The sequence below is a fragment of the Rattus rattus genome, chromosome 3, assembly GCF_011064425.1.
Source record: "Rattus rattus isolate New Zealand chromosome 3, Rrattus_CSIRO_v1, whole genome shotgun sequence".
In the NCBI taxonomy this organism is placed as follows: domain Eukaryota; kingdom Metazoa; phylum Chordata; class Mammalia; order Rodentia; family Muridae; genus Rattus; species Rattus rattus.
In genome coordinates, this window is record NC_046156.1 from 194,224,636 (window position 1) to 194,249,742 (window position 25,107).

The window sequence follows — 25,107 nt, forward strand, 5'->3', positions numbered from 1 at the left end:
CTCTGTTGTTCTTTCCTCCGCTCCTCCGGTGAGAATCACCGCCACTAGGTACACCATTCGGTATGCCTGTGTGTACATCTCCCCTATACCCTTAGCCTTTCGCACGTGTTTGGCAGCTTGGTTTTTTTATCCCTGAAAATTGTCCATATATGAACGTATATATGCTGATGAACGTGTGTGCATATGAGTGTATATATTCCTTTTCATATAGACTTGGCGCATTCGTTTTTAAGTACTGCTTCGCTTTTCTTCATATGAATATACCCTGATTTCGTATCCTTTCTCACAATAAAACCAGGTGTTTCTCGGGTTCCCTGTTTGTCATTTAACATTGCAAGCAATGGCCCAGAGCGCATTCACAGTCACGTGGGGGCTTCTAGCCATCCATCAGGGGACAGTCTTCTGTCTTGTCACGGTGGCAGAATGCCTAACAGGACCAACCCGCAGGAGGAAAGGCTTGCTCCTAGCTTAGAATCTTCTAACCTATGGCCCACGTGGATTTCTATGAGGGTGGCCCAACACAAAACCTAAAACTTACCTGAAACATGGTAAGGTTTTGTTGTGATTTATTTGGGGGTGGGGGGTGTAATTCAATGGCATCGTTTCACCCATGGACTTTGTAGATGACAGAGTTGTGTTGTTATAGTAAAAGGTTGGACATATCTGGTAGTCCACTATGGTTGGGAAGGCATGGTGATATGAGGAGCTTATTCCATGGTGGAAGGAGCAAATGACAACAGGAAGTAGAGAGCTTGAGCCCAGAGGTTGGCAGGCTATAACTCTGAAAATCTGTTCCCCACTGATCCACTTCCTCGAGGCAAGCCTCTCCCGGAGGCTCTACAAACAGTGTCTCCAACCAACTGGGGCTTATGGGAGACCAGTCAAAATCTAGCAAGTCATAAGGAGCTTTCTAGGATAGGGGCCAAGAAGCAGGATTACTGAATTCTCTGGTATATACATTGTTGTTGTTGCTGTTGTTGTTGTTTTGAATAGGGTTTTGCTATGTAGCCTTGACTGGCCATATAGACCAGGCTGGCCTTGAACTCACAGAGATCTACCTACCTCTCCCCCTCCCAAGTGCTTGAACAAAAGGTCTATACCACCATACCTGGAACCAGCATATATATTTTCAACCCTAATCAGTATGGCAAAGTTCCAGAGCCACTGGATTCTGCCAGCAGGCCACAGATTCGCTCATAGTCACCAGCCCCTGGTGTTTTGCTTCTCCTTTGTCTTCACTCTAGTGCTGGGTATGAAACGGTTCAGTTGTTTTTACCTTGACTTATATACATTTTTAAAATTAATGTTGGGGATTGAACTTAGGACCTTGTGTCTAGTGCCATTGAGCTACATATTCAAGATTTTGTTTTGAAATTCGTTTTTATTTATCTGATTTTTCTAGGGCAATATGTCATAAAATGTTAATCATATATATGATTATCTTAATACCTATCTATATTATATATCTATGTAATCTATAGTATCTATATATTTACATTATATCTATATAGTATATCTCTATATTTATGTATTTATCTATGTATATGTATATGTGTGTGTGTGTCTGTCTGTCTGTCTGTCTATCTATCTATATGTATCTTCCCAGGAACAAAGTGAATTTTTTGCCGCATCATCCCCTTAGAAAAGCATGTCTTTTCCAAGTATGTGGCACTGTCTGTCTGCCATACTGCGTTCCCATCAATGTGAAGGGCTGGTTTGGGTTCTCCAGTTACCCTGTCTGCTTATTCTTGAGTGAGTTCCTTTTCTTTCCTTCTTTGTGGCCCAGTTTTTCCCAACCTCCTGGTACTCTTCCCATTTTAAACCTCTTCGTGAGTGTATTTTTTCCTCCTTTGTGAAATGAGTTTAACAATAGTGCCCATGTAATAGGGCTGCTACAGAATCAATCAGTACATCAAGGGCACTGCCGATCCTAGCACATGGTTGTGTGTATGTGGTATGTGTGTATGTGTGTGTGTGTGGTGTGTGTGTGTGTGGTGTGTGTGGTGTGTATGGTGTGTATGGTGTGTGTGTGTGTGGTGTGTATGGTGTGTATGGTGTGTATGGTGTGTGTGTGTGGTGTGTGTGTGTGTGTATATGCTGTGTGTGTGTGTGTGTGTGTGTGTATGTATATGGTGTGTGTGTGTGTGTGTGTGTGTGTGTGTGTGTGTGTGTGTGTGTGTGTGTGTGTGTGTGTGTGAGCATGTGTGTGTGTGTGTGTGTGTGTGTGTGTGTGGTGTGTGTGTGTGTGTGTGTGGTGTGTGTGTGTGTGTGTGTGTGTGGTGTGTGTGTGTGTGTGTGGTGTGTGGTGTGTGTGTGTGTGGTGTGTGGTGTGTGTGTGTGGGGTGTGGGTGTGGGATGTGTGTGGTGTGTGTGGTTTGTTTGTGGGGTGTGTGTTTGTGTGTGTGTGTGGGTGTGTGTGTGTGTAGTGTGTGTGTGTGTGTGATGTGTGTGTGCATGTGTGTGTGTGTGTGGTGTGTGTGTGTGGTGTGTGTGGGGTGTGTGTGGGGTGTGTGTGTGTGTGTGTGTGTGGTGTGTGTGTGTGTGTGTGTGGTGTGTGTGTGTGTGTGGTGTGTGTGTGAGCATGTGTGTGTGTGTGTGTGGTGTGTGTGTGTGGTGTGTGTGTGTGTGTGTGTGTGTGTGTGTGTGTGTGTGTGTGTATGGTGTGTGTGTATGTGTGTGTGTGTGTGTGGTGTGGGGTGTGTGTGTGTGTGTGTGTGTGTGTGTGTGTGTGTGTGTGTGTGGTGTGTGTGTGTGTGTGTGTGTGTGTTCGCATTGAGCCAGGTGATGCTCAGAGCCCTGAGCCCTGGTTTGGTATACTTCATTGTTCTAGGGAAGAGTCAGGATTAAGAATTAAGGAGTTAAAGACGAAAGTCCTACAATGAGCCTTTAAATATATCGTTCAGCTGCATAAGATTAGCGCATTTTTCTTGGCAGAGAACACCTTTTCCTTTTTAGCCGGAGTCGTTTTTGTAAGCAGCCTTTCTTGTTTTTCTTTCCACACACTTCCTGTGCCTCTTACTGTCATCTGCCCTCACTGGATTCCCAGGCTGAGGCAGTTCCCTCCTGCCGCTTCCCACCCTCTGACTTTTAAAAAGAACAACAGAACCGTGGCCTTTGGTCCTGCAGCACACTTCCTTCCTATTCTGCAGGCCCTGGTCAGAGGCAGGAGTGGGGGCAGTCAGAGCGGAAGAGCTCTGGCAGCCCTGTGGCTAGGATACAAGGTTGGAAGGAGAGAAAGCCTTGCCTGGTCAGGTGTTCGCAGGTAGCTCTAAGGCCATCTGCTTCCAGCTCATTGGTTGGCAAGGGTTGGCCTGGGTGATAACGGACACTTGTTGAATGCATTAATTGTAGTCCCTTGGGTGAAAGTGGGGCATCGAAGATGTTGGTGGTCCCCACAAAGCCACGCCGAGGGCCTGTGGAAGTTCTGCTGCTGTTTAGGGAGACGTGTAGGAAGTGTTCAACATTTCATAAACACAGTTATGTGGTCTTTGTAAGAAGTGAACTGAGCCAATATTAGGGCCGTAGAAATTAGACATCAGGGACAGGTGCCTTCGTATCACTAATGACCATCATGAGTTACATGCAGAGTCAAGCCAGGCATATACTGAACACGGTGCATGTCTTATTTTTGTCTCATAACCTTTTGGGGCAGCTGTCATAGCCTCAGTTTACACATGGAGAAACTGGGGCTCTGCTAGGAACACATGGCCACTGTGGAACTCGCCATGGATCCCAGATGTTCTTTACTCTGCCTCAACACCTCTCACACGTGAGTGCACACACTGTCTAGGCTCCAGGTAGACCATCCCATGGCCATTGTGCTGTGTAGCTCAGCACCGGGTCAGGTACTCAGTGGAGCGTATGTGTGGGGGTGGGTAATCCCTTTTATAAACGAACCCATGTGGTGGGCACCTGCCAGATGTGAGGCCATTTAGACAGCATCCTCTTCCCGTGTGCAAAGCTGGGCTGCTCCCCTTTCCTGGGACCATGGTCATTCACCTCATGCCTGCTAAACTGATGAGCTCCATCAAAACAGCTCTGAAGAGTCTGCTGTGTCTCCTGCTTAATTTCAACCCTAATCGGGTCTCATTATCAGAGCCTTACTGCTTGCTGGCAGTAATTTGCTTTGGGTACAACTCGGAGCGGTGTTGAAATTTTTATTTTGCCTTTCAGAAAATTGGTTTACCTAAAACATTTTCCCCCTAGGTTTCCCTGTGGAAGATTGGTTCTTTTAATTTAGGTATCTTGTAATTTTTCTCATTAAAAATGTGTGGCATGTGATTTCATTAATTTTTTTTTTCTGAATTGAAGCGACTTAAGTGGGTTGACATATGTGCTGAAGCGTAATTGTGCTGTTTTTGGAGCTCAGTCAGTAATTACATCCATAAACTTATTGTCTATGGTAAGATATGTTAACTGGCCTTTGACATAAAATTCATTAATTTGAATCAATATATAATGTTCTGAAATGCTCTAACAAAGGATCATTGACTGATGGGTAGAGGGTGGTATAAACCATGTTTCTCTATGGACAGCCGTGAGCAGTAATATTTTCTAAATGGTTGTCAATACCGTGAATCCCCAAACACGCATATTTTGAAGCCTGTAAGGAAACTGAACTATGGCATGAACTCGATAATTGCATCTGCTCATTTGTAAACTCTACAGTGTTGTTCTAGCTTCTGGAAGAGGTCTTGGAATTCCAGGCCTCTCGTCAGCATGCCGGGAGACGCAGAGATGTCAATGGCCAGGGTGGCTCTCTGTCATTAGGTGGTGGCCTGGAGGAGGAGGACAGGGCTCCTGATGTTGCCTCAGCCTGGATCCGAGCAGATTCTGTGCACACTGGTTTTTCTCCTTTCTTAATGTTGAATAACTTTAAAAGGCAAATGGAGGTGTTCCAGGATTGTGAAGCAAATTTGAATTCAAAGTAAGGGTTTCATCAGGAATTCAATCCCAGGGTTTTCTTTGGGCTTGCAACTGCAGACATAGGAGAGTCCCATTATTGTGAAACCTTGACAAAAGAGAAATCCTGTGATTAGATGCGGGCTTCATGCATAATCTCTAGTTTCCATCCTCAGCAGTTTTGGGAAAGTGAAAGCCATGGGAGAAAAGCACTAGGTGGCTTTTCTACCCCAATTGTTTCCTCCCGTGCCAGCAGATGCACCGGGCAAGCCCACAAGCTTGTGACTTTTTCTGAAGCTGCAGAACAGTGTTGGACTTGACTCGAGGCCTGAGGGCTCAGCAGCTGTGACTGGGAAGAAGACAGAGGCAGCCGACCCCAGGCTGCTCCCTCCTTAGTTACAGGAGCCTCAGTTTCCCTTAGACTTCTTCCCCTGTCTCTGTGACTGTTTCACGCTCCTCTTTCCCCCATTTCTCATTCTTCCTTCTCTACCTATCTCTTCTCTCTTCCTACCTCGGCTACTGTCTGCCAAGATATCTTGGCCTTTGGGCGTCTGGTTGGCTTTGGCCCAGTGTGGAGATCCCAGCAGGAGATTGAAGGGAAACAAGAAGAACAGAAAGTAAGACCACAGTTATTGCCCCTCCACCTGCTTGTGGCACTGACCCAGGTCAGCCTAATGCTGTCCTATAAACCCCGCTTCCCAGCGAGTACTCCACTCCAGGTTTTGGAAGCAGCTCTCTCCCTTAGAGAGGCAGGCAGTAGTCCTGTGTAAGCACTCTTGTCAAATGCTTTTCAGACCCTGCCTCCAAACCTAAGAGTGCCTTCTCTATCCTGCAAAATTCTGACATCAACTGGACCAGTTAGAGGACAAATGAGAGATATTTTCTGCTCTTGTGATGCTTAGGAAAAGAGTAGACCAGCATATGGATACTGTGTTGTAGTGAACCCTTTAATACAGTCCCTCACGTTGTGGTGACCCCCAAAATTAAATTATTTCATTGCTACTTAATAACTGTAATTTTGGTAGTGTTATGAATCATGACATAAATATCTATGCTTTCTGATGTTTTAGGTGACCCCTGTGAAAGGGTTGATGAACCCCCAAAGGGGTCATGACCCACGGGTCGGGAATCACTGCTACAGTAAAGATAGAAGAGGAAGGGGTGGGGCAATTTTCTTCAGGAGGGACACATATGAGTCTCCCTGAATTAAACAGAACATGTAAAGGGAGACTTTTCCAGTAAGTGCTGTCCTAGGATTCCTGGAAGCAGTTGGAGAAGCCTGGGCACAACGCAAAGACCAGTTTGGCCAGAGCAAAGCACGCACCATGTTTCAAGGCTGCTTTAAGTGTGGGCTGGGATCCTGAGTGAAGAAGTGGGAGCATTTAAGGTCACCACAGATTGTTGTTCACTATGGATGCGATGAGACCAGTTGCCTCATGCCCCTGCCACCATGCCTTGGGAAGTGAACGACCCAGTTCCGAGCCAACAGGAACTCCTTCTTCACTCAGATTGGTTCCCTACCCCCTAGGTATTTTGTAACAATAAGAAAAGTAGCTAATACGTTTACTAAACATGAAAGACAGTGAACGGACTCCAGTAGACACTATCGAAGTGACCTTATTTAGTATACATAGAATGGCACCAGTTGTGGCACAGATGCCTTTGATTTAGTATTTAGTATACATTCTTAACATGCATTAGGAACAAAATGTGACTAGTCCAACAAAGCCGTGATTTCAAGGGTCTGTGTGTGTGTGTGTGTATGTGTTTGTGTGTTTGTGTGTGTGTGTGTGTGTGTGCGTGCACACGCGCGCGCGCATGAGCGCTTGTATGTGTTGAGACAGAGTTTCTCTGTGTAGCCCTGGCTGTCATGGAACTTGCTCTATAGACCAGGCTGATTTCAAACTGAGGCTTCGCTATGCCTCCTGAGTCCTTGCATTAAAGGCGTGTACTACCTACCGCCTGATGCAGTACTGTTTTTTTCTTCTTAAAGAAATCATTTTTCTCAAATATAACTATTTTAAAAATAAGAATATAGGTAGAAGATTTAATAGTACAAGAAGTATATGAATCCAAGAAAACAAAACCAAGAAATGACCAGAGACTTGGGGCACAACCTAAAGCCTTATTAATAAGTCCTTTTGCAAAGTGACTCCTGTCTCGAAACGCCTTAAGAACCACCCCCTTTTGTGAGGGTTTTCATGGCCTTTGGTTTTGTGCTGGGGATTGAACCCAGGGCATCTGTCCTCAGCAGGCAATTCTGCCACAGACTTTAACTGCCAGCCACTTCATCAGTTTAACCGATAGAGGCCAGCATTTGTTTTAAAAAGAATAAAAAGTATCTGAGGGGAGACAGATCACTGCTGCTAGTGCTGAGGAATTAATTTATGTACTGAAGAGGAAGAGGAGGGGTGGAGATGGTGATGGTGGAGGTGGTGGTGGTGGTGGTGGTAGAGGTGGTGGTGGTGGAGGTGGTGGTGGTGGAGGTGGTGATGGTGGTGGTGGAGGAGGTAATGGTGGTGGTGGTGGTGGAGGTGGTGGTGGTGGTGGGATGGTGGAGGTGGTGGTGGTGGTGGTGGTGGTGGTGGAGGTGGTGGTGGTGGTGGTGGTGGTGGAGGTGGTGGTGGTGGTGGTGGTGGTGGTAGAGGTGGTGTGGTGGTGGTGGAGGTGGTGCTGGTGGTGGTGGTGGTGGTGGTGGTGGTGGTGGTGGTGGTGGTGGTGAGTAGGTGGTGGTGAAGGTGGTGGTGGTGGTGGTGGTGGAGGTGGTGGTGGTGGTGGTGGTGGAGGTGGTGGAGGTGATGGTGGAGGTGGTGGTGGTGGTAGTAATGGTGGTAGAGAGACCCCACTTGGTCTTAGTCTGCTCTTGTGCTGTGAGTGGCCCTTTCCACATCCTGGCTTCTCCTCTCTCGACCTAATTTGAAAACTTGACTTTGAAAGAGTATGAAAGAATTGTTCTCTTCTTCATACTATTATTAATGTTAGAAGTCTTCATAAATTACTGTGTGACGAATCCCATGATGCCACAGTGGAAAACGCGCCCTATCTTTTAGGTGATCCGTTCCTTCATGTTCTGGCTTCCTGATCCCTATTTGATATGCTTGGTAATTGTTCAATCTTCCTGGCTTATAAATCCCATCAATCAATTTATTTTCATGAAGTAGTCTTACTTTTCGAGGTCCCATCGAGACTGCTTTATTGACGTCCAGGGGCCTCCTTAGTAGTGTCTGTTTGAAATAAGCTTTGTCGTACTTATGTAGAGTGGTTAATAAGAACTTCGATAGAGTGATTTTAGCACAAAGACCATCTTGGACCAGGGTGGGGAGGTTTACTTCCCTCTTAGAATGAACTTGATTGTTTTCGAATGGATAGACTTTGAATAGACTTTTAGGAAGAAGCCAAAGAGCCCCTGAATAATGATCTCTTATGTAGTTTTCTTCTCTTTACCTTCTGTATTTTAAATTTCAAGGCCGGAAATAGCTAAGGACAGGTTCTTTTGAAAAATGAGACTCATGTGAAAGTTATAGGCACACTTGATTTTAAATTTTCCTTGAGGCTCTTATTTTTCCAAAGAGTAACTTACATGTGATTTAGAGAATTAGACTTTTATAAATAGTTGTGTAAATAGGCCGTGAGCAACTAAATCACTGGGCACCCATTACTCCACACCTGATGTATTACTTCCCACAAAGCGTTCTTGTAAATATGTTCATGCATTGCACATTAGGCTAAAGTACTAAGCTATCAGATCTGTGATGTCAAGGGAACGATAATTTCTTTAAAAAGTATGATGTCTAGTGTTAAGGGATGTTAATAATTTCTAAAACAATTTATCGAACGGGTAGAAGCTTGGTGGGAGGATTTACCACCAAGTGAAATATGTCTCATTAAATTTCTACATTATGCACAAATCAACTCTCTTTCTTTTGTCATTTTAATGGTTTATTTACATAATTGAGGATCGCAACTTTTGCCACTAGTGGTTATCACAGCAGAATTATTTTGGTTGAGCCTACCTAAGCAAATTTGGAATGTGCTTGTTTCTTGAAACTAATAGCAAGAGGAATTCTACTCCCCAAGCCCCCCTCCCCGCCCCAGCTCTTTGCAGTGAAGACCTTTGATTTGCATATGTAAATAAGCCATTTAATTCGGAGAACCCTGAGGGGCCCACCCAGATCCAATCTGTTAGTTTGCTGATGTTGATGTCATTAGGCAGGAGGTAAATGGTATCCAGAGATTGATGTCTCAGTCTGGAGTGACAGATACTAAGATGCTGCCGGTTACTATTTAGGAGAAACCAGTTCCTGGGAGTTAGCAAATGAGGGGAAAAATATCGACACAGGTTTTTGCCTTTAGTGTTGGCATGAGTGATAGAGTTTAATGTTTTTCTTGAATATAGGGAACTATTTAAGCAAATAAGTTTGTTTACTGTTGCTACAAGAAAATAGCTGAGACCAAATAACTTATAGAGAATATACAGTTTTTTTATCATTCATTCATTCATTCATTAGCTCAGCATCTGGAAGCCAGCGGATCAGAGTGTGCGTGGCCCTGCCCTCTGCTCCTTAGTTTCCGAAGCCTTTGTTGCTACCTTGTCACCTGATGAGCCCATCCCAGAGTGAGACAGGGCAAACATGCCAGCTCAGATCTTTCTTCCCCTAATAGAAAGTCACCAATGCCATCACAGGGGTCGGGCCCTGATAACTTCATCTAATCATAAGTCCTTCTGGAAGGTTCTACCTTGGAATATCATGTAGGAATGAAGTTTCCAATATCCACACACTTTTTGGCATTTAAGCCATAGCACGTAGGGAGTTGATTTTCTGGGAACTGTTTGAGCTTTATTTGCTTTTTAAAAAGATGTGTGGCATATAGGCTGGCGGATGTGGTAAAACACTTGGCTTGTATACATGCAATCTTCGTTTCCATCCCCAGCACCACACACACACACACACACACACACACACACACACACACGCACGCACATGCACACGCACACTACTGTAAAACAGAAGTGATACTATTATGTTTCCTTGACTAGGCTAGGCCGTGCTTTGTTTAAACCCCTCCCCTATATGCTAAGTAATAAGAGTGGCAAAAATAGAAAGGAAAAGTTGTTCAGTTAGGGACCCTGATAAATGAAGGAAAAGGCACACCTCCCTTATTACTGAACAAAGCCCTTCTCAAGGATTTCCATAGAGGGTCTGGGGTCTAATGTCTGCAAACTCCATAGTCTCAAGATCACCAGACTCATTCCGGAGCCTAGGAGCAGGTTAGCTCCACCCCCACCCCACCCCAACTCCAGAAAAAAACACTGTGCGATTATTTTATTGAAAATTAGCAGTAAAGTTAAAGGGCCACGTGGAGGAAAACTTGCTGGGAGTGGCCCACAACTGCTTTTCCACTCTATGCAATTCGTTAAAACGACATTAATCCTGCAGGCTCCTCCCTGGCTTCTATTAAGATGTATGACTGGAATCTCCATGCAACTACATTGATTGTTTCATGCACCTATCTGCTTGTCGCAAGCTGCAAGCTGTCCGCTCTTACAGATCCATTGTCTTGCCGATAAATGGGGTTGGGAGCCGCAAGCCTTCACCTCCCACAGAAAGTGGCTCTCCTTCCCCACCAGCCTTTCTCCAGGCGGGAGTTTAAGGATCCAGATCTCAGGTTTAATATCAATGTCTGCCTCCTGCCGCGTTCACGGTACAATTAGCTAATTAAAAAAAGATAACATTTTCACCTCGGAGTCAGGAGAAGAGCAATAAACCACAGGCTCAGGATTTAGTTAATTTGCACATTGACTGTAATTGTATATTTAACGCTAAGATTAATTTTTCCCCCTGATGTAGGGGAGGCAGACACTGTGCATTGGAATCTTAAATCAGCTCTAATCACTCCATAGGGAGGTCAGTCGGGGTTGGGGGTTCTCCAGATGTATTAATGCAGACAACTATTTAGTTGATAACTTCTTCTATCCAGACAGAGGAGAGGAAACATTGAAACTCCAGCCTCATAAACTACCAAGTTGGAATGATAATCTTGAAATTATCAGACTAAGTAATCTGCTAGGCGTTTTAAAAACTTCTCTCCCTCTAAAAAAGCCATTGATTCTGTTGAGAGGAGAAGCCATATTTAACTTCTTGTTTTTGCTAAACACTGAGTATTTGTGAGCATCATCAGCTCTGTTATCAAAGCTTTGAGAAGGATTCTGGGCCAGATGGGTCCAAGACTACTTCACCACTTTCTTTTCTTTTTTTTTAAGAAAAGGATAGTGAGAAAATGTATATCGGTAGGGTAGGCTCTAGAAATCAAAGATAATAATCCTGACCTGCCTGCTCCTTTCTGAATGGTACGTGCTATGGTACAAACTGGATGGTAGGGATAGCTGGCGTCTCAAGTGAGGATGAGTGTTGTGTGACTTCCGAGTAATAGAGCTATTATTAGAAGGAAATTACTGCAGAAGAAAATTAAAAAAAAAAAGAAATTGTAAGTGCTGTACCCCTAAATGCATTTTATCCATAGGTCTTTACCTTTTTTTTTCTTTTTCTTTTTCTTTCTTTCTTTTTTTTTTGAAACAGAGTCTTGCTTTGTAGCCCTAGATGGTCTAGAACTCACTGTGTAAAATCATGCTAGCCTTTAACTCACAGAGATCCTCCTGCCTCTTCCTCTAGAGTGCTAGGACTTTTTCCTTCTTCCGCCTTCTTTTGAAATAGGGTTGAGTAAATATTAATTTTAATCTCAGGGTCATTTTGCTGCCTCTTTGTTCTGACCCAGGAACTGAGTGTTGGAAAACCAGAAGTATTTCTGTTCGGCAGTGAACTGAGGGTTCTAGCACATGCCAGGCAAGTGATGTTACCACCGCGCCCCTTCCTCAGCCCAGAGGTTCTGTGAGACCTTCTCTCTGCTGGTTTTCATCTTGCCATTCCATGCTGGCAGTATTTGTTGTACAGCTTTGAAACATGGGAGTGGGATCTACATCAGTTATGAGGGTCCCTATTTTCTTATTTGTCTTTCAAATATAGTACCATGTGTTTGTATGTTTGTGTTATATGATATATGATATGTCATTGTTATATGATGAAGAGTGGGAAGGATGAAGCCTTCTGTGTGTCCCATTCGAGCTCTCTTTGTTTCTTTCTTTCTTTTTCTCTTTCTTTTTCTTCTTTCTATCTTCCTTCCTTCCTTCCGTCCTTCCTTCCTTCCTTCCTTCCTTCCTTTCCTTTCCTTTCCTTTCTTTTCCTTTCCTTTCCTTTCCTTTTCTTTGTATATGGCCATTAACAGTGGGTATAAGGAGAGACCACTCTTCAATGTACACGGTAAACTTAATGAAAGTCCCATCTTAAACTAATACATATTTAGGGGAAGTTATTGATGGTTGTCAGAAATGATAAATTCTACTGGGTGACAGAGAGAGATGCTTCTAAAACAGGTGTGTGTGTGTGTGTGTGTGTGTGTGTGTGTGTGTGTGACTGATTCCTATGACATTTAGGTAGTATGAGACAGGTTGAAGTCCTAAGCAAGCTCCATAAAGTCATTTTCTTAGGAAGGTGGACTTTGGGTTCAGGAAAATACTATTCTAGTTTTCCTAAGTATGATATGCTGACAGGAGAATAAAAAATTGCTATAAAATGTCTGAATCCTGGGCTGGGCTTGTGGCAATATAAATGGCTGTTTTTAACATAATGACTTGCACAGGTCATGTGATTTTTAATGGAGGTGAACATGCGTGTGTGTGTGTGTGTGTGTGTGTGTGTGTGTGCATATGCATGTGTACATGCATGCGCTTACTGGATGTTCAGCCTAAACAAAGTACAGTACTGTTAAACTCTGTCCCTCCCTTTTTCTGGCCATTCTCCCATCATCCCATGCCCACTTCTCCCCTTCCCGCCTCTTGTCCATTTCCCATCTTCCATTCACTGTCAGGAAGGGCAGCCTCCGAAGAGCCATTTCAACTCAGCTCGACATCGGCAGAGACTAGTGGACCCCGCTGCTTCAAAAGTGAGTGTGCCCTGTCACCTTGGGCAGCCAGTGTGCATGACAGTGTCGTCCCTCTGTGATCGTGGGCTTGTGACGTGCTGCGTGGAGAGGAGGCCATGTTTTCTCTACACAAAACTGTCCATACTTGTGGAGTTCCAATAAACACTTAACAGCCAGTCTTGAAGCCAAACGAGACCGTGGTTTGTAGCACGAGCTGTTTTTCTACCGTGTATCTTCCGGTGAGAATGGCCAATGTCAAGCACCTGTGAGATGTCACTGAACTCCTTGCTGGGACGAGATGCCCACTAGAGCACTGCCATGTGGTCAGTCACATTAGTGATATCCCCACAGCGGAAATCACTGCCCAAAGCTCAGAAAGTGAACTAGTTCTGAGTGCCTGCTGCCCTTGTATTCTGTGTGCTGTCTTACCTTTTCCTCCTTTTAATTAAAAAAAAAAAGTACCCTGCTTACACCATGTGAGGGAAGAAAGATTTGTTTCGGCTTATGATTTGAGTGCATGGATTTTTGTCTACCTAAAGGAAAATAATTTATTTTAGCTCAAAATACAGTTCTTTACAGCAGGACTACAACGGCAGCCAGAACTTGAACCAGCTGATCAGACCACGATACTTAGAAGTAAACAATGAATGTATGCATGATAGTGTTCAACTTGCCTTCGCCACTCCTGTACAGGCAGGATACCCAGCCTAGGGAGTTATGCCACCCATAGTGGACCAGGCACGCTCAGAGGTCCATTTTCTCTGGTAATTGGAACTCCTGTCCAGTTGACACTTGACCTTCTTCATGGCGGGGTCTCTATAGCATAGTAGCAGGAGCAGGTCCTCAGTAGAGTTCATAGCTAGCACAGACACCAACCTAGGCTTGATTCCTGGTGCTGTAAACAGATGGACAGACAAAAGCAGTTGACCCCTAAACATCCTGAAGGTTTGCTGAGAGTGGGTGGGTTGGCTTTAGAGCTGCAGATATTGTGAAGCCTTCTGAAGCCCTTCTGTTGGCGGAAACTGGAGTGTGAGGTCCTCAGCTCATCAGCACACCCAAAAAGAAGTGGAGGAGGATGGGAACTGGAAAATGGAGATGGGTTGATTGACAAGTCTATTCAGAACTGGGGAGAAGCAAAAAAGCTGTTAGCTTCTCTCCTGTTTTCCTTGTAGGTGGGCCTTACACAGCTATAGAAATGTTGAGACAAAAGCCAGGGGCTGTGCATGGGGAGATGCCCACTGTGAGACAAGTTGTCAGAACTCTGAAATCTCTGACTGCCAAGCGAGTCCCCCTTTTCTGCTGCTGACAGGGCTTCAGTCTTCATGTAGATGTCACACAAAGGCATCTGTAGTGGGTGTCACACATAGGGCTCTTCTCTCTCACTTACTAGACCTAAGGCCATTTCCAGCAGGCAGAACCCCAGGTGCCACATCTGAGGGGGAAAGTTACAGAGTTCCTGGAGTTTCGTGGATTCTGTCATAATTTTACCAATTTACATGTTCATTTAAATATTGCCAATTTGAAAAACAGAAGCCTGTCTTAAGCTTCAGTCTTATCTATGTCATCAGTTAACTGCCCCTTCACTATGCCTCACTTTGTGGTATTAAGACATAGTCATCTCCAACATCATGCTGGCCAACCACTCTGAGCGAGTAAACTCTGGGCAGAGCAGCTCACTTTGTATGGCTATTATTTTAATCTGTCAAGAATACTACATTTCCTATGTTAAAGTTTTTCCATGTGGACATAGATGTCATGGCCCTTTGCCGTATTATTAAGGGCCTAGTATGTTCCCCAAACTCCACACAACTCAGCAGCCTGATGATATGTATGAGAGGAGATAAACTAGCTTTAAGTAAACTTGATAGCCTCACAGTGTCAGAAGTGCATTTTCATGGCGACATGGATGGCTCTGAGATTAAGAGCCTTTGTGTTCTTCCAAAGGATTGTTCCTAGGACCCATACCCAAGAACCATAGCAGTCTATCACTCCTGTTCCAGCACTAGGGGATCAGACAACCTCTTCTGGGGTCACAGGACACGGGTACACACATGCACATAAACACACACATACACAGAGAGATACATATACACTAAACTAATTTTAAAGAGGCAAAGGTATATATATTTTCCTATTGTAGATGACAGGTTAGAACAGAAGCTTCCTCTTACCCACTTCTGAGCTATAATTAATGTGACTAAAGTATAAACACATCCCATTTCATACACACACACTTCTTGGGCTCATTTTAGTATTCTTTAGAATTCATTTCTCTCCATCTTAACATTTTGAGAGAAACAATATCTTACATACATTGTGTTACGTACCCAGCTAGAAACTAGCTAATTTTCTTCTATTTGTGGCAAAGGGCTTTTCTTTTTCCATTTAGAGTAAGAATCATGGCTTCCTATCTACAGAAACTTTGAGAAGAGCTCGTTAAAGTGCAGGGAGGATGGCCGGTGCCTTAATGTGCTGTGTGAATTGGTTCGCCCATGTTACCAAATAGATTCGAAAGGTCAGATCCTTTCCTCTCCAAAACATTGCAGAAATGGAAACCTGATAATTATTCCCCTAATTATTAAGGAGATTTGGAGAAAGCCACTGTTTGGCTCATGGATAAATCACTTGGACAACAAATGGGAAACAGAAATGTGTGTCTGTGTAACCGGTGACCTTTGACTGTAAGCACACTTGATTTTTAATCTGAACCGTGTCTTTTTAACTGGGGTGACCTGAGCTGTTGTAAAGAATTCATACAAATTGCAGGCTTCCTTGTTCCAGGGGTCAGTCAGGGACAGTGTGTGGTGAGCCCAGTGGCAGATACTTGAGAATACTGATTTGATTGTGAATGTCTGTCTGTCTTGCATAATTTGGGGAGAAGCTCAGCCAGGTATAACAGCTCCCCATCGACAGAAAGGCGTGGCACAGAAAATCCAATTGACTTGTCAGCTTTATCATGAGCTAGCTCTGTGGCCTTGGCTAGTCATTTAACCATGAGCCCCATTGTCCTAAGTGTCCTCTTTGACACGATGAGAACATGTACCCAGTGAATCAGATGGGATTTCTCCTCCATCGAGCCTACTTGAAGCTCTCCATTTTACCATGTACTGGGATTTTTGAAAGGCAAGTCTCAGTTCTAAAAATCTCACTATGAATCGCTTCATCCTCTACTCCTCACGGCATCTTACGGTCTCATTGTTAGGCAGACTTCTGACAGGGTCTCCAGTGGAAGCTAGTTTTTAGAAAAGAGAAATGGCTTTCATCCTATTGAGGAAATATAGTCCAGAAAATAGGAAGCTCATATTCTGCTCAAAGAATTGGCTTTCCCCAACCCCCCCCACACACACACACCCAGCCTGGATTCTTACATCACCTGAGAAACTTAGAAAGCCTTTTGTGCTCTGGGCATAGAAAAACAAGCTTTTAAATCTGTTTTTATTTGAATAAAAATAAAGGGTGCAGGGGAGATCAAAGGCAAGCAGCGCTCCTCACATTGGCTAAGCCTGTCCACCAGGACTATCAGAAGCATCTTCTACTTTAAGACTCTGCTTACCTGTCCGTCCCCCAGTTGGGAAGGCTGTTAGCACAGCAAATGAACAAAGAATTCAGCAACACGCCAGGAGGAATAATAGTTCAAAGACTACAGCGCTGTTATTTGTGGGAGCGGCTAAAGGCCCTCTGTTAAATAAAAATCAATTTGATACAGGAGCTTCAGGGACACGATCCGGTGGGCAGAAGAGGACAGGAGGTGCACAGAGGATTAGCTTTCAAATCTCCTGACATTTCAGCACAAAAAGGATGATGAAGATTTATTCTCTGTGAGCTGTCATTTTACATCGGAGGCTTTGCTGATCTGGAATAAATAAGTTCATAAAGATTGCATTGGAAATTCGAGCAAGGTGAGGGAAAATGGCGAGAGGCATTGAACGCATTTCAAGACCAAACAGTGTTGAAGCGTTCTCTCCTTCCTTATAAAACAAACCCCAGACTCCCCCAACACACAGATAATCCAGCAACCAAAACCTGCCTGTGACATACATCATTTGAACGTGCTGTAGGGCTTGAAAACCCTTCCTATGTATTCTCAGCAGTTTCTCTCCTTTTCTCTAATGAGAATGAGGTTTATAAAACGTGGGCTCCCCTGCTGGGAAAATCAGCCCGGAGCTATCTCAGAGCAGATGGTCTTCTCTTTTCGCTTAGTGTAAACCTTTTAGGATTGATCCTTTTTTCATCCCTACCTACCTGAAGAGTAAACATCTCTGAGACCTTAGAACCCACTGTTGAGCAGGGACCAGAATTCATACTTGCAGAGATGGTGTAAATAGACTGAGGGAAATCACAGGATTGTGTTTCTTTCTGTCCTGTCAGAAGAAAATAGATTGATTTTTTTTTTTTTTTAAGCATGGAAGGATTGGGTTTTAAATTATCTACATTTTGGAGCCTTCTTATGCATGGAGTTTCTGGATGGTAATTAACACCTTCCTAGTCCTGGGAGTTTCAAGTGTTAAAGAATAATTTTTGGAGGATGCAATGCCTGTTACTAAATTTAAGGACAGAAAGACAGGGAGGGGATAGGAAGTTGGTTGCCATAATTATTCTGAGTTTTTTTTTCTTTTTTTAAAGAAAACAACATAAAATGTTGCACTATGGGAACTTTTTTTTTTTAAAGGACTTTAGGGCTCATAAATTTCTAATAGAAATCTTTGAGGGAGTTTACAGTTTCTGTTTGTGTGATTCTCTCTACATCAGCCATCTATCAGTGATCTCTGGTCCCAACTAAAATGAGCATGCATCTCGTTTCTGTGACTTATTAACGGTGACCTGAAGCCAATCACTTAATCACTTCGTCTTCTCATTCCCAGAACAGTGTCAGTCGCATCAGGTTGCCTTTGAGGGTTTGGTAAGACAGTGACCTCGTGGTTGGAGCAGTTAATCAGTACCAAATTGTAAAAGTCTTTAAATTGGGATTACTCACCTCATAGTTATTGGCTAAATGATTACTTAAATAGTTGTTAGGTATATCATAGTTATTAGGTAAATTCTTATTGCTGTGACAAAGTACCAGATAGAAGGAACTTAAGGGAGGGAGGGAGGGAGGGAGGAGGGAGGGAGGGAGGGAGGGAGGGCGGGCTTATTGTGGCTCATGGCTTAAGGGTGCTGTCCATAGTGGTAGGGAAGGCATGGTGGCAGGGTTATCTGAGGCAGCCCAGGACTCCAGCCCATGAAATGCATCCATGATACTTAGGGTGGGTGGTCCCACTTCAGGTAATGGAATCTAGACAGTTCTACAGCCAAATGCTTGGAGGGAAGCTTCTCTCATAGGAATTGCAGAGCCTATCGAGTTGAAAAACAACATTAACATTAATCACATTAGGTCAACATGGTTTATGTTCTCTTGGATTTTCCTCTCCATTCTGTAAAATAGGGGCCTAAGATATTGTGATCTTTGAGAAATAATGTATAATACAGTGGATTTTTATTAGTCTGCCAGTACGTTGGGCATGAAATAATACAGTTTGCAGGATTTAACTCAATACCTGCAAGCACATAGTTTAGCTGGCAAGTAAATAAGGAAGGCAGCGGCGATAATAAACTACATGGTTGGCAGCACCAGCTTCACCGTGGTCTTGAACAGGGACAGTCTAGGAGCTCGGGTCAGAAATGACTTTGAGGGTTAGGAACTCTTAAACAGCGTCAGTGCCAGGTATGTGTGTTACATGAGTACCTGCAGTAGCTATCAGCCACAGGGGTGTGATGCCAGCCGAGATGGAGGAGGCGCCATCCTCTTGGTACGTTTTCCTTACGGTAGTTGCTCTCCAGCTTTGAGATCACAAAGAACTATTTCAGATTTTACGTACTAGCTCGGAAGCTGAAGAAGGGCCAGCTAACTCGGGAGTTCTCTCCTTGACTCCCTCAGCCCCTCACCACTGCAAAGCAACAGGAACACCATCTTTCTCAGTAAGAGTGGATGTTGAGGGGAGGAAGTCTTCTTAAATTCCTTGTAATCTTCCCTTCGAGTAGTGATTTCTCCTCCCCTCCCTCCCCTATCTCATGTCATTCGTTCTTCCTCCTCATTCTTTAGGCTTTCTGAGACAGATTCTTGCTATACATAGCCCTGGGAATTTCAAGTGTTTAACTCAGGTTGTCCTCCTGCCCCAGATTCCCACATGCATGAGCCTCATACAGATATGAGCCACCATATCTACCATAAGTCCTTAGCTTTTTTCCCCCTTAAGATTACATACATACATACATACATACATACATACATACATACATACATACATGTGTATATGTAATTTTAGATTTATGAGTGTTTGCCCAACTGTATGTATATATACTGTGTGTGTGCTTTGTGTCTACAGAGGTCAGAAAAGGGTGTTCTATTCCCTGTATAGGATCTGTAACCAAAGTTACAGATGGTTATGAGCTGCCATGTGTGTATTGGGAACTGAACCTAGGTTCTTCGAAAGAGCGACAAATGCGTTTAACAACTGGGCCATGTCTCTAGCCTGTTCTTATCCACTTTGCTGCCTCCTGATGGCATTACAAACTGGGGAATGAGAGGCTCTGCATAGATGGCGTCGTTAGCATCCCAGGCAGTAACAACTATAATGTGTGTGTGTGTGTGTGTGTGTGTGTGTGTGTGTGTGTGTGTGTGTGTATGTATGCATGAATGCATGCATGTGTGTATACAGAACTCCAGACTAAATATAATATAGTTCTGTAAGGCCACAACTTGAGAAACTTTGATAAACTGGAGCATTCTACACAGAGCAATCCATGCTAACAGCATCCAGGTCATGAAACAACATGGCAGGCACCCCTGAAAAACACAGGAGTCGGTCCAGGCCCCTCTCCTTTTCTCTAGACAATAGCTTGTGATCCTGTGAAAGATGGGGGTTTTAAGGTGAAAATGACAGAAATTGCTGCAGGGTTGCCTTTTCTTGACTTTACCAGAGTCTGTCCCTTCCTTTCTGAGGACTGTGGAATTGGGAGGGAGAGTAGTCTCTTGGTGAGCGGTAGGCATCTGTTATCATAGGGACAGCCACTTGGCGTGTCCAGCATTTTTTAGATACAGATGGCCAGATCAGTAAATACCTGTCACGGTTTGGATCAGAAGGAAACCTTGCGGTGGCCAACACACAGTACTTTTATCCCTCCTCTTGCTGTTATGCAAATCTGTAGGACAACTCTGTTTCAACTCCTGAGACTCAGTTTCCATGACAAAGCCACACCGCAAGGACGATGGTTTCCCATCTCTCAGGTGACAAGATCCCTCGTGTCCAGACCCTGTTCCATTTCGGATGTCTACTGCCTTCCTTAGAAATCTGTAACGAACAGTTGAGCAAGGATTCCACTGCATGAGTTCGGTTGCCTGCCCTTTAAACCCAAGAGGCAGCAAAGGAGAAGAGAGAGAGGCCAGGGTCAGAGGGGGTGGTTTCTGACTTCAGCCATCACACAGCGTTTTTCGCTTTCCCAGGCAAGCCACATACAAAGAGCAGCGGGCGTCTCTGAGCATTGGAGAGCAAGCACTTGCTGTACTTCCCTTTTCCATCATGTGCCACAGAAGTCCTTTGGCAGAGATAAGGCTCTTCTGATGTAGACCTTAGGCAGTGCTGCTAGGCTTCCAGAAAAATCTTTATTCCTGTTATAGTTCACATGTATGTCTATCTCAACTTTTAAAATTTGTTTCTGTTGCCATCAAAAAGACCTTCATAGACACTTGTTGCCATAATTATTAAATAAAAACGAACCTTTTATCCAGTGCTAGTGCCAGTACCACAGGGCCACATGACATCTGCCGGGTACCTTTATTTCAGCTGTTCTAGTTCACGCTACATTACCCGTGGCTACCTTCTAGCCCCGGCAGTCTCTGGGCCCCCAGTGCTAGCTGCTCTCTCCTGGCTGTCTTTGTGCCAGCCAGGAACTCTCTGGTCCCAGCTACCTGGTAAAATCAGGACAGTAGAGGTCCAGCGGCAGGTGGCCTATCACGGTTCCCTGTGGCAGACTCTACCCACACTCCCAGCAACTGCCCCCTGGTAGTTAGAGTAGAAACTCCCAGCAACCCGTTAAAATCCTGACTCAATAAGCTGTAATTTAGCAATCAGATTTATATGTTAAATTTTCAATCTACAATACAGTCACACAATAAACTCGCAACCAATTGATAAAGATATAAACCGCCCACCTAGATAAGATAAATTGACCTATAGAAATCCATTCCTTAAGAAATATTTATGGTCATCTAAGGCCACCTGGATCTGGGCCATCCTTCTTTGTCTCCATCTTGATTCTTCTCCTCCTCGTTTCCTCTTTTCTCCTGCCTTGCCAAAACTTTGTCTCTGCCTTACTTTTTACCGTCCGATCATGGCCTTGACCTAACTTTTGCCAGCCCTCACCTGCTTGTGACATCAACCTACATACACTGATGAAGAGACAAGAAGCATAGGTAGATGATTCTCAGAAAAGCGAATACGGGGTTGGGAAGACAGCAAGCACAGAGAGAGCTTGATCCCCAGCACCAATGTGAGAAGCCAGATGTGGGCTTGGAGAGATGGCTGCATGGGTAAGAGCTCTTGCTGTGTCAGCATGAGGACCCAAGTTGAATCCACATGAAACTCTGGGCATGGATGTGTGCTCCTATAACCCCAGCTCTGTGTGAGACAGAGACAGGTGGATCACCGGGGCTTGCCAAGAGCATCCTAACACCAGGGCCAGTGAGAGATGCTGTCTCAAAGGAATGAAGTGTGGAGTAATAAAACAAGACAGCTGCCACCCTCTGTTGGCCTCTGTGCATGTGTACCGTGCACACAAGCATGAATACACCATGTACATACACACTTGTGAATTCTCTCTCTCTCTCTCGCACACCACCTGCACATACTAGAAACAGCAACATATAATTTTAAAAAAATCCAGACATGGTGACATACAATTGTAATCTCAGTGCTGGAGATTACAAGAGATTACAAGAGATTTCCTGAACTCACTCATGTGCCAATCAGCCTAGACTAATCAGTAAGCCCTAGGTCTTAGTAAGAGACCTTATTACCATACACACACACACACACACACACACACACACACACACACACACACACACACAATACACCCTACACACCACACACATACACACACACACACACCACACACACACACACCACACATATATTCCCACACACACACACACACACACACACACACACACACACACACACACACACACACACACACACACACAGCACATGATGAACAGCTCCTGAGGAACACTCCATCTTTGGCTGCTACACACAAAATTTGCTTTCACATACACACAGATGTGCACCTATATATACATGCACACATTCACATATACACATGGAAAATAAAGAAAAGCCACTATAACTAATGACCTTATGCATAAGAAATAAATCTCAGAAGTATACTGCCTAAGAAGTACAAATTAAGATATGTTCTAAGGTATTTAAAAGTTCTAAAAAATTTAAAAGTTTTATAATGTTTTCTGGGGAAATGTTATATACATGGTTATATACACATGTATATGTAACCATATATATATATATATACATACACACATATACATTACATATGGTTACATATATATTACTTTATACATATGTAATTTATAACTATAAATATAATTTATATACTTATAAATTTACATTATATACATATACATAATTATACATATTTTAATATAATTATACATTTATGAATTATATATGAATATGTATCTAGAAATTATATATAATTATAATTTTTTGCTATCATTGCTGATGGGTGTAGGGTGGCGGGTGGTGAAAGGTACTCTGATTTCCTGTTTGAGACAGGTTGAATCCCTGGGCGACCCTAAAAAGGACGGCAGTGCATTCCCATTCTCCCCGAATATCAGGGCCTCATGTCACTTTGCCCAGCCATAGACCCCTGTAGAGAGGTTTGAGACAGATCAGTCACAGAGGACAATGCCCCAAGCCCCTCCTGCACAGACTCACTACAGGTAGTAGGCTTAAGACAGATCAGTTGTAAAACAGGACCACGCCTCCAAATTTGTAGACGAGGTCTTCCCAAGCTCTCAGGCCAAATCAACAGGGAGTACCTGCTGTCAGACACTGACCCATCCACAAAGCTGTATTTAAGTGTCGTGTTCAGAATTAAAGGGGTGCAGGAAATATTCCATCGTCTGAGAGTTTCTGTCAAAAGAGCTGTAACACTGCCACTTGGGGAAGAGATCTGCTGTCCCGAAATCGCCCCCTTGTCACAGTCAGTCTCCTGCTGGCTCAGCAGGAGGCAGAGCAGGACTAGCAGAGGAGGGGGTGGAAGCAGTCCCCTCTCCCTACCTGAGGTTTCTCCCCCTCGCCCGAACCCATGCAGCTAGCCTTGTGAGAGATCACCCTGAAGAGCCCTCTGGCGCCAGAGCCCTACAGATGGGCATGAGTTAGTACAAACTCTTTAGAGAGACTTATCAGTACTAACCTGGAGTACATATACACATGTGCCTGTACCACTGGATACACTGGGGTTGTAGGGAGGGAGGGTAACCATCAGATGCTCCAGCCTACCTATGAAATGAGTCAAGGACCAGATTATTCATTACAGCATACATTTTAATGTAAAAATATGGGAAATAACCCAAACGGCCTACAGAAATCAACGGAGTGGACAAACTGTAGTTTACCTGTGCACAGAAGCCACATAGCTGTGAGAGAAAGCAAATACTTTTTCCTGAGGGAGACTCAGTCAAAGAAAAGATTCAAAGGGGAGAGGGTTAATGTGCTGTTTAAACATTTGTTCTGTCTGTAGAGGAACATAGGAGATGAATAGAATGGCCTTAAATATCTCTTTATACGTGCGAATGTATTGTATATTCAAAGCAAGTTTTAATTAAAGTTTTCTATGTGCAGCTAAGGTATATTACATGATATTCTTACACACAGAGATGTGTACGGCTTTCATCTGTGATGCTACATATATATATTCATCTCCATACAACATAACTATTACTAGTATAACTATTTTACTATTGTAAAATGTGTAACAAAGGAACATATCCATCAAATTCTGGTTTGTTTGCTTTTAATGTAACCAAACAAAAAAATCCAAATCCAGGCCTGCTATAATTCCAGAACTGAAAAGGTAGAGACAGGAGAATTACAAGGTCCAGGGCAGTCTGTGCTACATTGCAAGATGGTGCTTCAAAGGAAAGATAGAGAGAAAAGGAAAAAGAAACCCAGGCTTGTAGGCGTGGCTCAGCGATCATGAGGACTTGCTGTTCTTTTTTTTTTTTTTTTTTGTTTTTTTTTTTCTGAGCTGGGGTTCGAACCCAGGGCCTTGCGCTTCCTAGGTAAGCGCTCTACCGCTGAGCTAAATCCCCAGCCCAGGACTTGCTGTTCTTAAAGAGGAGGACCTGGGTTTGGTTCCTAGTGTCTTTATCAGGAGGCCCACAATCATATGTAACTCCAGTTCCAGGGGATCTGATGCCCTCTTCTGACCTCCATGGGCATATATGGTATATGTACAAAGAAACACACACACACACACACACACACACACACACACACACTTAACTAGATTAAGAAAAAAAGAAACCCAGAGTCTTCTAACCCAAGTTTCTTCTTTTCCTGACTTAAATGATCACCAGTTTTGCCTATCATTTACCAAGTTTTATTATAACAATGGGTGGCATGTACTTCAGGACCACATAGAGAAGAAATGTGTTTCTCCCAGTGTTTTCTAGCTTCATGTCTGTTTACTTAACCCATTCGGACAGTTCTATAGAAAGTGGATTCCACTCGCTTTCCATGATGCTGTCTATGAGACATGTATATAAACGCAGGACTAGAGCTCTTCAACATGACAAAGTGGAAAATGCCTTCGGAATTCAGTTCCATTAATGTGTATTGAGCGTCCATTTTGTGGCTGGTTCCTGGGACTTTGAACTTGAAGGTGATTATAGACAGCTTCTCTTGAATCGCTTCCCTCCTCCTCCCTCTCTCCCCCTTCCCCTCCCCATCTCTTTTCTCCTCTCTCTCATACTCACATGCAGATATTTCAAGTTTGATACTGTCCCAAAGATGTCAGGCACTGCCAATTCTGCCAAGTGAAGACACAAGTGTCAGTAAGCCTTCACAGACAACAGTAACCAGCACCCACATAAAGAAAACAGAATCCCCAATACTCGGAGCTTTCCCTTGTGACATTCTTAGCAGTTTTCTACCGACTTTTTCC

General features: G+C 43.8%; 1 protein-coding gene across 1 annotated transcript in view; it reads left to right on the plus strand.

Moving 5' to 3' along the window:
• Positions 1-25,107, plus strand: part of Mast4 (microtubule associated serine/threonine kinase family member 4) — a 590,118-nt gene that overhangs the window by 264,096 nt on the left and 300,915 nt on the right. Inside the window, exon 4 of the mRNA XM_032898966.1 lies at positions 12,826-12,900. Within this exon, the coding sequence (XP_032754857.1) occupies positions 12,826-12,900 (75 nt within the window). The remainder of the gene's footprint in view (positions 1-12,825; positions 12,901-25,107) is intronic.